Source organism: Anolis sagrei, chromosome 5 (assembly GCF_037176765.1).
Source record: "Anolis sagrei isolate rAnoSag1 chromosome 5, rAnoSag1.mat, whole genome shotgun sequence".
NCBI lineage: Eukaryota > Metazoa > Chordata > Lepidosauria > Squamata > Dactyloidae > Anolis > Anolis sagrei.
In genome coordinates this window covers 48,643,052-48,660,653 of record NC_090025.1, presented here as the reverse complement: position 1 = coordinate 48,660,653, position 17,602 = coordinate 48,643,052, and the positions used below count along the sequence as shown (strand labels likewise).

The window sequence follows — 17,602 nt, the reverse complement described above, 5'->3', positions numbered from 1 at the left end:
CTATTGTGCAATCACTCTACCTTGTACATGATCTCACATTTAGTATATTTATCTTAAGATGTTCATATTGCATAGTTTCAATGATTCTTAGTTTTAGTTTTTAGAAGTTCTTAGTAAGAAACTCACGGAGCGACCCATAGTTTCAATGAAATTATGTAGTAAGTGGGATGAGTAGCTGAATAATTAGAAAGCCTATTAAAATGTGTCATCCTGTTCATTTAATTGAGCTGAATATAAAAAAAATTATTTTACCTTGCAATTGTAGCTAATGTGTAAGATGTGAAATTTGAAAATATGCAAGTGTTTTTAAGGGTGGGGAGGTGGGGGGCTGCATGATTTTTATGAATGGTGTTAGAAAAGCCATAGAGAACTGATCTCATAATTACTCATTTTTGGCTTATAAATTTATAAAGGCATTTTGGAACAAGTTTGTTCAGGTCTAGTAATCAGGAATTTAATGCAAGCATTCCATGCACAATTTATCATAATACTTTTAAAAATTTCCTTCATGTATTTGACATCTGGTATGAGAAGGATAATAACCCATATAATCAGCTTTCAAAACACTGATTATCTAATTTTTTCTAACAAAATCTGTTCTTTCAAATTAATATTCTATACAAATGTTATTGAAGCCAACATGGAAAGGCAAAAATCATGCCTATGGAAATAGTTTGTCAAGGTCAGTCATTTATAACCACCATTTGCATTGTTAAGCACATCAAATTAAGCTTATTTCCTCTGATTTTTTGAAATGTGAGCAGTACTATTAGTAAACTGCTTTGAACAAGAAACATGAACTCAGTTCAGAAAGCTTTCTTATACTTCACCCAGTAACCTAGGATTAGTAGCAGTTATGTGACTTCAAGTTGACGCAACCTATGCCAGCTCTCCCATTGAGTTTTTCTTATCAATAGTTATTTTGACATTGTCTTACCTTAGGTTAAGAAGAGGTGACGTCCAAGGTCACCCAGTGGGTTTCCTCAGCTAAGCAGTGATCTGAACCTAGGTCTCCTAGAGTCCTAGTCTAACATTTACACCACTACACTGGCTTTACCATGCACTAGTGTTACTACAGTGTTCGGTTTTATTATTTCTGTCATGTAGACAATGCACACACATATAAAACAACCTATAATAGCAATGTTGTTTTGTCCAGTATTTGTATCTTCAACTCATCCAGTATTTATTTTCTTTGGCAGAGTTACTGTAGATGCATAATTACCATGTCTCCCTGTTTTTGTGTTGTGACTGTCAGGAGCCGGCTGCATAATATCACTTCACATGGCAAAAGTAATGGTGAAATATACTTAAATTGTGATTGGGCCATTTTTATTACAAAACGTGTGTGAAGGAAGAGCTTCATCATGTATGTGTGCACATGCAGACTCACAATATATATACTTTCGTATTCTTGAGAAATTTGGTTGATTTTGTTAAGAACATTGCTACATTCAAGAACATAAACTCAGAACTTATTTGGCTTTTGCTAAATCAAATCCATTACACATCTCTCAGTTTATGGCTATTTGGGTTAATGTGCTTATGATGTTTCATTCCCTCCTCCCTTTATTTTCCAAGTCTTTCCCTGTGCAGTAGGCCAAGCTTATCAAATGGGATTTAATGGCAGCAATACTCCATGTTTTTGTATTCACATTGTTGCTATGTAATAATATGGGGGAAGTATTGTCGAAGGCTTTGATGGCTGGAATCACTGAGTTGCTGTGAGTTTTCCGGGCTGTATGGCCATGTTCCAGAAGCATTCTCTCCTGATGTTTTGTCCACATCTATGGCAGGCATCCTCAGAGGTTGTGAGGAATATGGGCCATAATGATCTTCAGTTAATTGAAATCATGGATTCATAACCCGCAGATTTGAAAGATCCATTGGAATATTGTTAGACGCCTATAGCTGTTGCACAACAAACTTTTTACAAAAGCTGTCACATGCTTGGTTTTTACATGGAGGAGGAATAACAAAACCAGTGATTAGATTGTTCAGATATTTATTACACTTTTGTTAGTTTGGTGAATAAAATAAAATTAGTGGTATTAGGTACAGCTCTCTATCCTATTTAGTAGTTTCATCTCACACAGCGAAGTAAACTTATGGAGTATGGAATAATAGCTTAGACCCAATATTAGCTTCAACTGGAGCATTGCTGTCCAGGAAACATATCGTACTTTCGACCAGGTTTGTGGTGTTGATGTGACAGGCCTTTTGACTCTGACTTGTATTTTTTTTTCTGTTTGGTTCTAACTTCCACCTCTTATAATAGCAAATACAAATTAATTTGTAATAAAAATATTGTAGTTAAATGGTAGCACAAGGCATTTTATTATCACTGTGTGAATCATCAGGCTACTTGGATTGGTATATCATAGAAGTAGCTTAGCTGTACAAATTCCCAATATCTCATCTCTTACATATTTTGGAGCAAGTGTATCTTCCTTGTTTCTTCACTTATGTTTTGTTTCTAATGATTATATAAGTTGTATCTTCTATGGGTAGGGTTTCAGATATGGGAACTCCAGAAAAGATACATTAAATTAGGAGAATTTAGTACTGTTCTGGTACTGGGAGCCTTTTGCATCCCAAATTTTGCAGAAATCACACAGGAGAAAGAAGACTGAGAAGGGGTTTGTCAGGAATCACCTAGATAACTTGAAAGAATTACAGGGCCAGTTGAACAGCATCCCAGAATAATAAAGTAATTTGGTAATGAATGCTCTGAACTTGCAGTTGTTTTTTTAGAAATGCATGGAGAAGAAGTAAGGTGCCAGTGGATTGAGGAAGGGCAAATGTCCCTCTCTTCAAAAAAGGCAAAAAAGGAACATGGAGGAAACAAGAAACTAATCAGCCCTGACCTCAACACCTTGGTGTTTATTATAATCCACCTGGATTATACAAGCATTTGTCTTCAAATATCTTGATGACAATGCAGTGATCAGTAAGAGCCAGTACAAGTCTTTGTCAATTACAAATTCTGCCAAATTAATCTTCTATCTTTTTTTTTTTGACATGGTCACTAGTTTAGTAGATGGTTTCAGCAAAATGTTTGATAAGTTCCCCCAGAGGTGGCCGAGTCTCCTTCTCTAAACATTTTCAGAAATATTTTGGAGAGCTACCTGGGATGCTTTAGCTGGAGATCCTGCCCTAAGCAGGCAGTTGGACTCCATGGTCCACGAGATCCCTTCCAACTGCACAATTCTATGGTTCCAGATTAATTTTTTAGCTTTTATTGTCAAGATAAACACTTCTAAGACAATGTAAAATGTCCTTTTAGACCAGTTTAGACCTTTTAGACCATTTATTACACTTGGTTCTCAACCTTCCCAATGCCATGACCTCTCATGTTGTGTTAACTCCCAACCATAAAATTATTTTACTTGCTACTTCATAACTAATTTTGCTACTGTTGTGAATTGTAATGTGATTATCTGATATTCAGGATGTATTTTCATTCACTGGACCAAATTTTGCCCAAAATTTGAATACTGGTGGGGTTGGAGGAGATTTATTTTGTCATTTGGGAGCTGTAGTTGCTGGGATATATAATTAACCTACAATCAAAGAGCATTCTGAACTCCACCAGTGATGGAATTGAACCATACTTGCTACGCAGAACTTCCATGATCAAGAGAAAATACTGGAAGGGTTTGGTGGGCATTGGCGTTGTGGTTCACCTACATCCAGAGAGCCGTGTGGACTCAAACAATGATGGATCTGGACCAAAGTTGGCAAAATACTCAATATGCTCAAATGTGAACACTGGTGGAATTTTAGCAAAGCAGACCTTGATATTTGGGAGTTGTAGTTGTAGTTCTTCCCACACAGAACCCTCATGACCAACAAAAAAATACTGTATTTTCTGAGGGTCTTTGGTGACCCCTCCGATTCCCCCTCATGCCCTTCCCAGGGGTCCTGACTCCCCAGGTTGAGAAACGTTATTTTAGACTGTTTTTCAATTTCTTTTGTCTGCCCTAGTAAGTGAGAACTGAATTGCAGATTTTTTTTCTATTAAATTGAAAAACCACATTTAAAGCCTCCCTCCAAATATATACATGCACCAGAATTAAAACCACAGTGAGCCATGATGCTGTAACTGTAATGTGAAAGAACATTGTATATTCATTCATGTACATTTGGAAGGTCTTCCCTGAACTGTGGAATAAACAAGGCATTGTCATCATCCCACAATTGTCAGACAGTGTTATGCTGTTATGTAATGTGTGTATAAATATCACAATGAGTAGGGCTACTAAGCTTCACAGATTAGCAGAGGCAAAACAGGAGGAGCAGCATTATTTCCAGTGTGGGATTAATACTTTGAATGCAGATTCATTTAAAAAGACAGTTTAGTTATATGCGTGTAAAAGGCTGAGAGCCAATACAATCCCAGTCCCTAATCTGGTCTGAGCCTTTGATATTTGTGACATGACCTGGGATAAACTGCATGACCTCTTGCCAGCTCAGTTGCTAAAGCCATGTAGTGTTGTAGCGAAAAAGGATGGTGTGTGTTTGACCTCTAAGAAAGACCTTGAGGATCTAAAGATCCATGCAAGGAGCTCCTGATACCCAAAGGAATATTACTCTGGAGTTTCTCGAACTACAACAACATGGCAAATCTATTTTGAAATGATGAACTTTTAAACTATTAGATTCTGATGTATTCTGACAGCCTGGTATCTAAATGTTTAAAACTCAAGATCTGTGGAGAGCTTGGGAAAGGTATTTACTATAATTCCCAGCATCCCCTCCATCCTTGGAGGGGGAAGGGAATACTGACATTTGTAGCCCCAAAATAACATTCCCAAGCAATTTCCTAAGTGTACCCAAAGCAATTATTTCTATTTTAATCTATATGATCAAAAAAGTGCAGTTTTTATTATCTCCTACTTTTGTAATCAATGCGAAGGTTATATAATTTTGAGTCCTGTGAATTTTTAGACTGCAGACTTCCACTTTCTAATGTCAAATTATCCTGACACCATAATATGCCATTTATATAGCTGTGCACAATTATGAAATAGTCTTTGTATAACTGTATAAATTTGGAGCGTGAGCTAAAACTCTTCTAGGGGTATTTTTTACCTAGTAGCATAAAAAAGCTGACAGACTTAAAATTAGTGTGCTTTTAAGGCTGTGAAATTTATGTTGTATGCAGGGTGAAAGAGGAGATGTGAAGGTGACTGTTGAGCACACCCTGGTTTAAGGACTTGAGAACAAAAAAGAAAGGAGGAGCCCTGATCTCCAATCAGTAAACACTATACAAAGGCACTGTTGTTTTTGGAAGGCATGATCACATGTTCATTTTAGAACTTTTAAATTACTACTAAAGAATTAATATATCTATTATTTTAATGCATATTCCTGCTATTTGATAGTTGCACCTATCTTCATAATCCCTGGCAGTTAGTAGTGGAAATGTCACTCCCCAATGACTGCTGGGTGATTGTGACAGTGTGTCTCTCTATGAATGGAGATTAAGATCCTCTGTGAATACCCTGCTTTCTGTCCCACTTCCTTCGCAGGTACGATTGGTGAGGACGAAAGACAGAGCTTTCTCAGTTGTGGCCCCTCGGCTATGGAACTCCCTCCCCATTGAGATCAGATTAATTCCTTCTCTCCTGATCTTTAGGAAAAAAAACTTAAGATGTGGCTTTAGGACCAACCTTTTGACAAGTAATTGGAGCAGTGCAATAAGTGGCTATAAACAATGTAATTGACAAATGGAACAGCTGTGGATTATGTTTTAGTTGGTGTGATTTTAATTGTTGATTTTAATCATTCTGGTTTTAATTGTAATTGTTTATTCAATATATGTATGGCATCAAGTTGCTGCCTGTTGTAAGGCTGCTTTGAGCCCCCCCCCCCCCCCCCAGGTGAGAAAAGAGGGATATAAATATGGTAAATAAATAAATAAGTGTAGTTTCTTCCCCTCCAAAAAACACCAAAAAACATGATTCTGCATATTATCTATGTACTCATTCCGTTATTTACATTACCTTCCTACTGAAAATTTCAGTTTTCATTATTTACCATAAAAGACTGAAAACATGTAGGATGTGGAAGAAGAGTCATGTCTGTGTTAACCCTCCTTTCTTGTCAGTTTTTTTAAAAAAATCATAATACTAATTTTGATGTTAGTATTATTCTAACTCTGAATATTACAGTTTTGAGGAGGAGGAGGAAGGAGAGTAACTAAGCATAGGATTTCTGGGCTTTGAGTACCAGGGGACATTGGTTGGTCTTCAAATGGAGTGCCCTAAGTCATGGTTTGGTGCACTTCTGTGGTTCTCAGCTGTGAAAAAGCAAAGGCAAACCATTTCTGGAGATGAGAAAGGGAATAAGGAGTTTGGGGATAGTGCTGTTATGTTATGTTGTTGTTGTTGTTCATTCATTCAGTCGCTTCTGACTCTTTGTGACCTCATGGACCAGCCCACGCCGGAGCTCCCTGTTGGCCATCACCACCCCCAGCTCTTTCAAGGTCAAGCCAGTCACTTCAAGGATACCATCCATCCATCTTGCCCTTGGTTGGCCCCTCTTCCTTTTTTCCTTCCATTTTCCCCAGCATCATTGTCTTCTCTAAGCTTTCCTGTCTCCTCATTATATGGCCAAAGTACTTCAACTTTGTCTCTAATATCCTTCCCTCCAATGAGCAGTCGGGCTTTATTTCCTCAAGTATGGACTGGTTGGATCTTCTTGCCGTCCAAGGCACTCTCAGAACTTTCCTCCAATACCACAGTTCAAAATCATCTATCTTCCTTCGCTCAGCCTTCCCTATGGTCCAGGTCTCACATCCGTAGGTGACTATGGGGAATACCATTGCTTTAACTATGTGGATCTTTGTTGTCTGTGTGATGTCTCTACTCTTCACTATTTCCCTATAATGCAGTTATAGGGAACATGTTATTCCCCTGTTACATGTTAGAGTTTTGCTATCGGTCTGTTTCTGGGTGTGAATATAACTACTTACTGTTTATGGCTAACAAAGCGTTCTACAGCTTGAGTTCAAATTATCTAAGCCGGGTACTGGGTAATTTTGCATGACCTAGGCAAAAGGTTTGTTTTAAGATTTCCAGAGTGTGATGAAGAATGAGAAATATTCCTCTTTTTGCATTCCAAACTTAGAAATCCAGTCATCCATTTCCATTCTTCCAAACAGAGAGAGAGAAAAAAGGATAAATGGAAGAGGTTGAAAAATGTTATGTTGGGGTGACAATGGGTCTCAGAACCACAGGCTGACTTGAAGATTGTGGGAGCTGTCATCCGGGGAGAAAAGAGATTTTTTCCAAGCCTTGTTTCCAAGTGCTGTGTGGGATGATAAAATTATTTTAGTAACATTTCATAATTGTGTGTTTCTTAACATTAATGTTAAGACTGAGCGGGGGGGCTTTGTTAGGTGTTAGACAAACTTTATAGTGTAATCTCAACAAATGTCTATTCAGAATTAAATTCCACCAAGTTCTGTGGGGGTTACTTCTAAGTAAGTGAGAACAGAAAAACAGCTTTCATAATTTTGGTTTGATTAGAATGTTATGTGTCTTTGTGTTCATTCTGTATAAAAAAATACAAATACGTGAGAATTTTTAAGGTTTAGCCTACTGTAGTAGAGTAAAATGTGTTTTTGATATGTTGCCTTGGTGATTTTTGAGAAAACAATAGTGGGAAGATTCTGAAGAGAAGTTGGTAGATGAAATTATTTGTGGCAGTCTTTCACGCTGAGTGTTTGTAGGTGTTCTGGACCAGAAAATAAAATCCGTCACATGCCATTAAGAACAACCAAGTTATGTGAAATTAAGTTATGTGAAGTTAAGTGAAATCATGAACTGGAGTTTGTTTTATGTTTTGACTGGCTTGAAATGATTGATCTTGTTTTTTTCCCTCATAGCTCCACATTAAGAAGTGTCTCCTCTGGATCCTCAAGACCTTCCAAAGTGTGCTTGGTGTGCGGGGATGAGGCATCTGGATGCCATTATGGAGTAGTTACTTGCGGCAGCTGTAAAGTCTTTTTCAAGAGAGCCGTGGAAGGTAAATCCTCATGTGGGTTCTCTTTTTATACTTTTTTCTGATAGTATATAAGTGATTTACATTGCATGTTTCTTTAATATTTAACAATAATTGCTGGAAATGACTCAACTCATACATACATCTTCTATGTTACCTGGAGAACACCTGGATGTGATCTGCTTTATGCCCTTGAGATTTAATTTAAATTCACACCCTCAATTCTAATTCTTCACCACCTTGATTCATTTCTTCTACTAGACCTAAAGAGGAAAAAAAATCAGTGTATCCCCTAATAAACATGTCTAAACTGGAATGGAAATCTGAATTGAAACAAGTTAATGAGGTGTCCAACTGTTTTTCAGAAACCTGTACATAATAACAGATGTAGTTTATATCTAATTTAAGTATGATGATTATATAACTCCGAATCTACCTTTTTAAGGTTGATAAAAATGTGCTGTTCTGGAAAATACATTGCTAAACTCCTGGAGAGTCATAGGGTGAAAAGGCTAGATTTTAAATGCATTAAAATATTGGGTTACAGGTCCTAAAAATATTTAGAACAAAGAGTTGGAAGCGCGAATACTTCTAGAGCTCCTTCAGAATATAATCTGTTGCAATATCCCATATTGCTTGCTTCTTTTTGCTTCAGTTTTTGTGGCACTACTTGATAAATCTGTCTCTTTATCCTGACAATTTTCCTGTCATTCCCATTTCTGTTCTGCTTCTCCGTTATTATACTTTCAATTTTATTCTCTTGTTTCCTTCACTGTTGAGAAGCATTTCTTACATATCAGTGTAAAGATATGAAATAATGGAGGTGAAGGGAATCTGTAGAAGGTCTTAGTTGGAAAGGCTGTTATTTCTTTTCTTTTTTGTGTTCCTGTCCTTTGTTTTATATTGTGAAATGAAAAATTCTAAGTTTAATAACTATTCAATTATAATTCTATTTATTTATGAAATATGTTTAAAATATATGAAAGTTTATCTTTTGAGCTTTTTCTATTTTTAATTATTTTTGTTCTATGCATAATAATAGGGAGGTCTGTATTTATTTATTTACTTTATATACTATCCTTTCTCCAAATATAGAATCAAAAGGTGGTTTACATTCTAACCTTAAAATAAAATACAGTTGAAATGTTAACAAAATTAAATAGATACAGTATTTGTATTAAAAATATAAAACAATAATACAAAATATAGCATACCTTATTGAAAAAATATTTTCCCAAGCTCAGATAACTTTGTCTATTGCATATCTTTCAATAACTTATTTTGTTTATCGAAGTGCTGATAGTTTTAGGAGTTTATTCTGTTATTTTTCCAACTGGCAAAACATAATATACTCTTGGGTATCTTAGTGTGAAGCAGCTTGCAGTTCCATCTCTGATTCCGGATGTATTTTAAATGATTGTTTGAATAAAGCAAGAATATTTGTACTTTTCAATGTTATAATTCCGGAAAATTGCACAATTTTATTTGGTAGCTTAGACACGTAGCAAATTAAAGAAACACATATTCCATTTTTGAATTTGAAAGATCAGTGTGCCCTCCCCCCTTCATGGTAAGGTAGTGTCAATATTTTTTAGAGCCAATTTACTTTAAATCTGGAGAATCCAGTTCAAGGTGACATGGTGTGTGAAAATATGATTGTACTGGAGTTTAGAATGTCAATTCTGTTTCCTCAATTCTTTATGAAATATAGGTATTGTAGTGCCTTTGTACAGAAAATATTTATATTATAATATAATATTCTGTGTATTTATTTTGAGATATAATAAATATCGTAATAAATAGGGTGTTTCAAAAAATGGACTTGATTTGAAATTGCTATACCTCTGCAACCACAAATTGCCCATGAATGAAACTCTTGCCTCTTGAAAGTGTAGGGCATAGAGCTTCAAATGGCTACTGGTAGATGCCTCTCCTGGCACACAAACAGCCTGTAGCCTCAGTAATTTAAAAGATGGCAACCTCACAACATGTGACCTAATGAGATATTCTTTATTTGCTGAATTATTTTTAGTATTGTTTTTGGTACAAAATGGCTAGTAAAACATAACTTGATATCTCAATTTCAAAGCTGTCATAATACTGCTTTGAAATTGGCTCCATCATTTTGAAACATCCAGTAAATATCAAAAGGCATATTTATTATATTTCTCTATAAAATGTATATTACAACATGAACAAGATAGGTTCGGTAGGTTTGTTCTTAAGTTCAATTTGTATGTAAGGCAGAATAGGTACATTTTTAAATTGTAATTCCAGCTATATATACACACACACACATAATGCAAACTTTGGATAACATAGGGAAGGGTTAACACCTTTGTGGTGCTTGTTTTGCTGTTTGTGTCCCTGTTCAGAAGATTTCACTTCACTTTTTGCCCCGTGATAATTGGATTTTGAAAAATTTGGCTTGTTGTGGAAACAAAGATTGGTGAGAAAGCTTCAGCTGAGACACCTTTTCCCCATGATAACTTTCAGGAGTGAATTTCCTTTGCTAGGAGAAATTTCTCTCACTTCCTGTTGTCTTACCCCTGTTTATAACTATGAGTTGTTCGTAAGTTAGATGTCTGTAACTCAGGGACTGTCTGTATATATGAAGAGACAGGTAGTCCTGAATAGCCTAAAGGCACCAGATCACATTTGAACTTGGAAACTAGTGAGGGGCATTGCTGGTTACTAGGAGTGCGCAAAATTTCATTTTTGATTCATTTTTAGGAACAAATTCATGGGATTTGTGCATGCAAACCAATATTAGAAACACTGAGGAGAGGTGGGGTGGGATTCAGAAATTGAAACATTTACCAATAATTTTCATTAAGATTCTGTAACATTTGGATACCTCCCAAGGCCAATTTAATTTTCAGCAACTTTGGTAAAGCAAAGAGAACATAACATGTTTTAAAAACCAATCTTTAGTCTGATTGTCTCCATGAGGAAAGGCACGGCCCGGGGAGGGGGGGACGACGACTAGCAAAGTTAATGGTTAGGAAATTGAGAACACAGAAATGTAGTTTGGGAAGGTGAGCCCTCCCTGTAGCAGAGAGTGCAAAAGGCACTGCCCTAAACTACATTTTCCAGAATGCAGTGCTCAGCATCAGAAAGCCCAATGGGCAGCACCAACCATTTAGAGGCAGTCTAATAATAATAAATAAAATTATTGAATCTGCAAAGAGGACTAAAATAAGTAAGTAATAATATAAATCTGTGCTACGTTGAATGTATGTGGTTGTGTGCCATAAAGAAAGACAGACTGTTCTCGCTTTTTTTGGAGATAAATTGTTTTTGTCTAAACTTTTGAAAATCCCCAAAAATCTGTAGATGTGTGAATCTTTCTGAAACTTCTGGGGATTTATGCCCTGGTTACTTTGTGCATCATATATAAAGTTCAAGTAGATAACTCTTATAGTTTTTAAAAAAATGTTGTTTATAAAATCTTTGAAAAACTTTGCAAACCTGAGAATGAGCGGTCAAGAAGCAAGAGATCTGGTTTCAGTCTCTTGCTTCTTGACTGCTCATTCTCAGGTCTGCATATGTGTCAAGAGAGCTGCTTTTTCAAGTTCCTTTCTCTCAATATAACTCAAGAAATTCAGTTATTGACTGCAAATAACCCAAGCCTAAATGCACCAGATCCTGACTACTCTTGGAAGGATCGGTCCTGGTTAGTACTTGCAGTAACCATGGCTGATATTTGTCGGTCAGGGCGCTGCCAACAAATACCACAGGTTTTAGGCTATATTTCAGAGGAAGGAACTGGCAAAGCCACCTGTGAGTATTCCTTCCTAAGAAAATCCTAGAAAATTAATAGGGTTTGAAAGCATAGGCATACAAAGAGCAACAGAAGCAATGTGTCTAGACACAGAATGACTTTGGCTAAAGGTGCACATATTAGTACACAGACTTATAAAACAAAATGACTGAATGAAAATGGTCCTCTTGCCATAGACTGTGGGAGCATCTCCACACTGTGTGTATATCTGCGTACATATGCAATATTGGTTTGTGACTTTGTGTATATCTAATTCTCATTCAGAATTGATAACTAGGTTAATGCATGTACATATGTATCAAATTTGATAATTGCATATACATATGTGTACATGAATATTTGCTCACACATCAAAAAATACCCAAAATGTATTGATGGCAGGTGCTTTTTCTTCTTTCATTGTGCTTCATAGGTGTGGACAGTGCACTAATCTTTCTACAGTGAATCTGTATTGTCTGACTGCAGAAAATGAGTAATGAATATTGGCTGACATCCTCTTAGACATTTAGGAATGCATAAGCTAGACTTGACACATTTGTAATTGTTCTGTATTTATGTTTGCAATTATGGCACTATTTCCATGATTGCAAATGTTTCCCCAACCTACGTTAACAGTAGCTGCACTGAGCAACAGAGGTTTGGTCTGCTGGGTCCTGGAATGCAACAGGGATGCCATTTCCAGCTCCTTCCCATAAGTGATAAGTGATTGGTACAGGGATCCTTCTTCTGACGGTCTTTTGCTTGTGTGGTAGAGAACCACAACTTAAAGATGTCATACCACCTCATAGCATGATCTCATAGCATCTGACTGTGGCCTCTGTATGCATCTTTGATTTAGTTTAGACATCACAGTTAACAATAGTTTGCCATGAAGCCAGTGACTAACAAATCAAAATCCAGTTTGATGTGGGACTTCACACACACAAAAATGGCAGTGCTAAACCATGATTTGGTGTAGTGTCTGAATTGACATGGCATAATATTTATTTATTTATTTATTTATCATGTCAGGGCAACCAGACAATTATATTACATTTCTAACAGAACAAAACAAACAAACATACAAAACACAAAATTTGCAAGCTTGGTAGTTGATTAAATGTCCCTTGACCAGTATCTGACCACTTGGAGTGCCTCTGGTGTTGCCGCAAGAAGGTCCTCCATTGTGCATGTAGCAGGGCTCAGGTTGCATTGCAGCAGGTGGTCAGTGACTATCACTTTATTTGCAAATTTCTGAAGCCTTGTGCCGAGAGAACAAAAGACGAAATCATGCAGTTTTAATTCATGTGTTTGCTTGGTTTTTGGAAGCACATATTGTGATCTGAATGATGACTGTCGTTAGTGCTACAAAGTAAAGATTAACGTTTCATTTAAGTTGGATTTATTATTTCTTTACAGTATTTATTTTTAATTATATATAATATTTTTATATATTATTTATTTACAGTATATTCCGCCCTTTTCACCCCACAGCAAACTCAGGGCAGATTACAATACACATATACATGGCAAACATTCAATGCTATTAGACATACAACATATATAGACAGATACAGAGGCAATTTAGCATTCCAGCTTTCCAGCTTCCTGAGGGTATGCTCGACTCCAGCCACAGGTGGAGCTGAAGCTTCACCGTCCACTTGTGACACCGAGTCCGTGATGGAGTAGTTCCTTATTCTTATGCATGCTGCTGGAAAGTTTTATGGTGTCATAAATTAGTTAAATTAGCCTCCCCTCCGAAAACAGTACCTAAATTTCCTGCTTGACAGATGCAATTGTCCTTCAGGCTGCATAGGTCAAGAGCAAGCTAGACTATTAATGGTCAGGAACTCACTCCGACCCGGGCTGGCTTCGAACTCATGACCTCTTGGTCAGGAGTGATTTAATACAGCTGGCTACTAACTAGCTGTGCCACAATCCAGTCTTACGGGTGACTTCCAATATGATCGTACACATGTTTATAAGAATATTATGCATGAAATGTCTTTGTAATAATTGGAAACAGATATTACTGTAACTATAGAAATGTTTTAAAAAGATACATTAATAGACCAAAATTTTCCAAGATTTATTTTTGAAAAGTTTATTCATGAATTCTAGCGTCAATTACATTTGTCTCTATCTTTTATTATCACAACCTTACAGTTTGTGCTCCCTTCTACTCTCCTATTAATTCAGCACTAATAGAACCAGCCATTTTCCCCATTAGGGGTTGCAGTTTCTTTAATTCATTTTCTCAAGTTCAGTGCCTCATGGAATTCAACATTATTTGATATGATTGCCTAACATCACAGATTATGTATGTTCTCAAATAGCTCTCCTTTGAAATACAACCGCAATGGCAATAGAAAACTAAAGCTATGTGACACTTTTGGAAATTAATGTATAGCTGATTAAGACATGCTTTGAATTTATCTTCTGTTCTTTGACACACTGAAGTTGGTTAGTTAGCTGAATTGGCCAATCTCAGTTATGTTGACTTCAGTAAATCTCTATGCAGGAACGGGTCAGAATCTAATCTTTTATGCTTTTTAGCCATGGTATGGGTTGACTATCTCTTACCTAGAATTCTGATATCCAAATTATCCCCAAATCCAAAATTATCTAGATGGGTGGCTGAGACAGTGACATCTTCACTTTCTGATGATTCTTTGTGTCATGCACAATACTGTGTATAAAATTATCTTCAGGCTATAAGTAGAAGGTAGATATGAAGTATATATGTATTTTACTTTTAAACTTGGGCCCCATCTCTAATATATCTCAGTATGTGCATGCAAGTATTTCAGAATTCAAAAACATCCGGAATATGGAACATTTCTGGTTCCAAGCATTTTGGACAAGGAATATTCAGATTGTATGCTAGCATTTGTTGTTCCCAGTAATTAGAAGGGAGATGTACCGTTTTGACATAGAAGTTATATCCCGCCATTTCTGTCTATAATTCATGTTAAATGAGATTGTTACGTGTCATCCTAAAAGATGTACAGGGGGACAAGAAGGTTCTTGTTGTTCATGTTCATTCCTTGTCTTTTTCTTTCTTTTTGTTAGTACTTTGTCTCCATTTAAACTGTACTCTGATCATGCTATATTGTAAGTTCTATTACTTCACAAGGATGTGTGTGTGTACACACTCACTATTTTATGTCTAATGAAATTGTGTGTATAATAAAATTGCCAATAGTAGTTCAGTAGGAATTGGGTTGACAATCGCAATAAAACTAAGAAATAATAATTAAAAGGAGGATATTTTGTGATAGTTATTTATATGTTGTTGATAATGAAATGTTTGGCTGTTGCCATGAACCACACAGGAAATGGCACAATGAAATTGAAAACCCAGAAGATGATGTGCAGTGGAATAAGCTTACTTCATTATTGTTGTGAGGAGAGGTCCATTGCTGATTTAGTCTGTTCATTTTTAACATGGATGAGGAGTAAGCATACATTTTATTGGAGTCATTTTACAGGAAACTAGAAATAGAATTTGCTAGGAAAAATAGTTGAAATACAGTTTTATTTTCTTTAAATCAAGTTTTCTAATAACATCCATAAAGGTCTTCATGATTTTGTTTTCAAGGATTGTTGATGTTTGCTAACTAGGCAGAGAGTTGAGCTGCTAGGAATTTTTGGTTCAGCATCATCATGAAAATGTTTGGAGGAAGAGGTGTGCAGTAGTCTATGAGAACTGCAACATACCCCTTTCACAACTGTTTGTATTATTTTAGTGCTGCTTTGGAGCAGAACTGTCTATATGTGCTATGGTTTTAAGGGTATCTGCAGCTGAACAGTTATGGCAGACTATGAATTTGTTTGGATGAGAGGGCGATTCTGGCTGTAATGTCTGTCACCCCATTGATTGCCAGGGTTGATTCAGGTGATCTGTCGAATAAGTATGCATAGATATAGATCAGCTTATTTCCAGGCAATGAAGTCATTTTTAACATTTTGTTTCTCACAAAATGCATATTTCTAATCATGTTTACTCTCAAACTATAGATTTCTAATGTAGTTTGTCCTAAAATATAGCTTGTCAATTTTTTTTAGATATTTGTTGTCATGTGCCTTTGAGACATTTCTGACTTATGCGATCTTAAGGAAAATTATTATGAAGTTTTCTTGGCAATAGTTGTTCAAATGGGATTTGCCTTTGCCTTTCTCAGAGGCTGAAAGAATGTGGCTCGCTGAGGGTCATCCAGTGGGTTTCTATGCCACTCTGGGATTCAAACCTGATTCTTGTCCCACACTCAAACTATCTTGCTCGATTCTTTCTATGTTTTTAAAGACATGTTTTGACATGTTTTTTGGTGCCAAGAACTGGACTGCAACATTAGGAGAAGTGCATCATATAAAGGACATACTTCTCCATTTACTTATCTCATCCAGTTTTATCAATCTCATTCTGTGCATTTGGCCTGCCCACCATGCTTTTATTTTATTTCTTCATCACGTTATTTTTCATCTGTTTATTTCATTTTCTGTTATTTTATGTATTTTATTTTTATGTTATTATTTGCTGTTTGTGTTTTACTTTATTTTGTTGCACTGTAATTTTGAGTTTGGCCTCATGTTAGCTGCCTCGAATCCCCTTAGGAGAGATGGTGGCGAGGTATAAATAAAGATTGTTGTTGTTGTTGTTATTATTATTATTTGTCTCATACATTAGTATGGACAGATGTGGATTACGTTGGTTGTTTCAAAACCAGGACCAGGAGGAGTGAAATCCTCAAGTATTCCTAGTATTGAGGACCCCCAGTATAGTAGTTCTGAAATTGCTGTTTAAAAAATCAATTTGACGCAAAATTCTTAGTATTACCTGTTGGTTGGAGGGATGGAACTCTTGTTTATATTTTTTGTAGAGAAGTGAAGCCTTTTTGTTTCGATGGGTCTTTGGGAGTTGAGATAAAAGAACATGTCATGTGTTATGTTGTTGGCATTTAACTACTTCATTTTTTTAATATTTTAATTATACTTTACAATTTTTAATTTGGATCTCTTTTAATTTTGTAAGTGGTTTTGTGTCACAGAATGGGAAAGGGACAGGGTAGTGACAACTCTCAGATCAAAATCCCTCTTCTGATGGTAAAACAATTATTTTATTCTGATGGTAAATGCCTTGGCTTAATGGGAAATTTCCCAAAATAAAACAACAACAACAACAATAATGTTAATGATAAAGTGAAGATAGCTGAGCTGGTGATTAATTCAGGAGAACTAGAAAGCCTAGTTGATTTTTCATCTTAAGGCTATCTTTGCTTTAAAATAATAAAAACCCAAATTATTATCATAGAACTGTTGATCATCTCTGTTGAAAAGGAAGTCTTGTTTGCTTTTCTTGGAATATTAGGGCTCTTGCTGTGAAATAGTTTGTGGAGCAAGAAGTTTGAGCAGATTAATTTAGAAAGTGAGCTCTCCATATGATCTGTGTCCAGATCAGCCTGGTTCATTGGGTCTTTGGATCACAACCTTTGTGTACACATTTGAAAAACATGTGAATATACATTTTATGAAAGAAGAGCATATCTGTCTTTATGTCAGGGAGTTCACATTTCTTCTAAATGTAATTTGACGCACGAAGCCAAGAACTCAATCATTTATTCTCTGCCACATGGATCCTGAAATAAGACACTTCTGTTAGCCTGTGCACCATGTAATGCATGCAAATGCTATGCTTAACAATGCTAACCGAAATTGTGAAAGTGATAGGTGCTTATTTGCTCTGATATTGTGTCATTATAATGATATACTATTGGGAGAAATTAATAACAGCACTCATTGTTTAGTATGCACTTGCACGTAAAATCAAAA

The 17,602-nt window shown here is 36.1% G+C and overlaps 1 protein-coding gene across 3 annotated transcripts in view; it reads left to right on the top strand.

Moving 5' to 3' along the window:
- NR3C2 (nuclear receptor subfamily 3 group C member 2) overlaps positions 1–17,602 on the top strand; it is a 188,462-nt gene that overhangs the window by 88,170 nt on the left and 82,690 nt on the right. For 2 of the 3 annotated variants that reach the window (XM_060778863.2, XM_060778861.2), the window contains exon 3: positions 7,895–8,046. In XM_060778863.2, coding sequence (XP_060634846.2) covers positions 7,895–8,046 — 152 coding nt within the window. The remainder of the gene's footprint in view (positions 1–7,894; positions 8,047–17,602) is intronic. The other variant, XM_060778862.2, reaches the window with a different exon arrangement.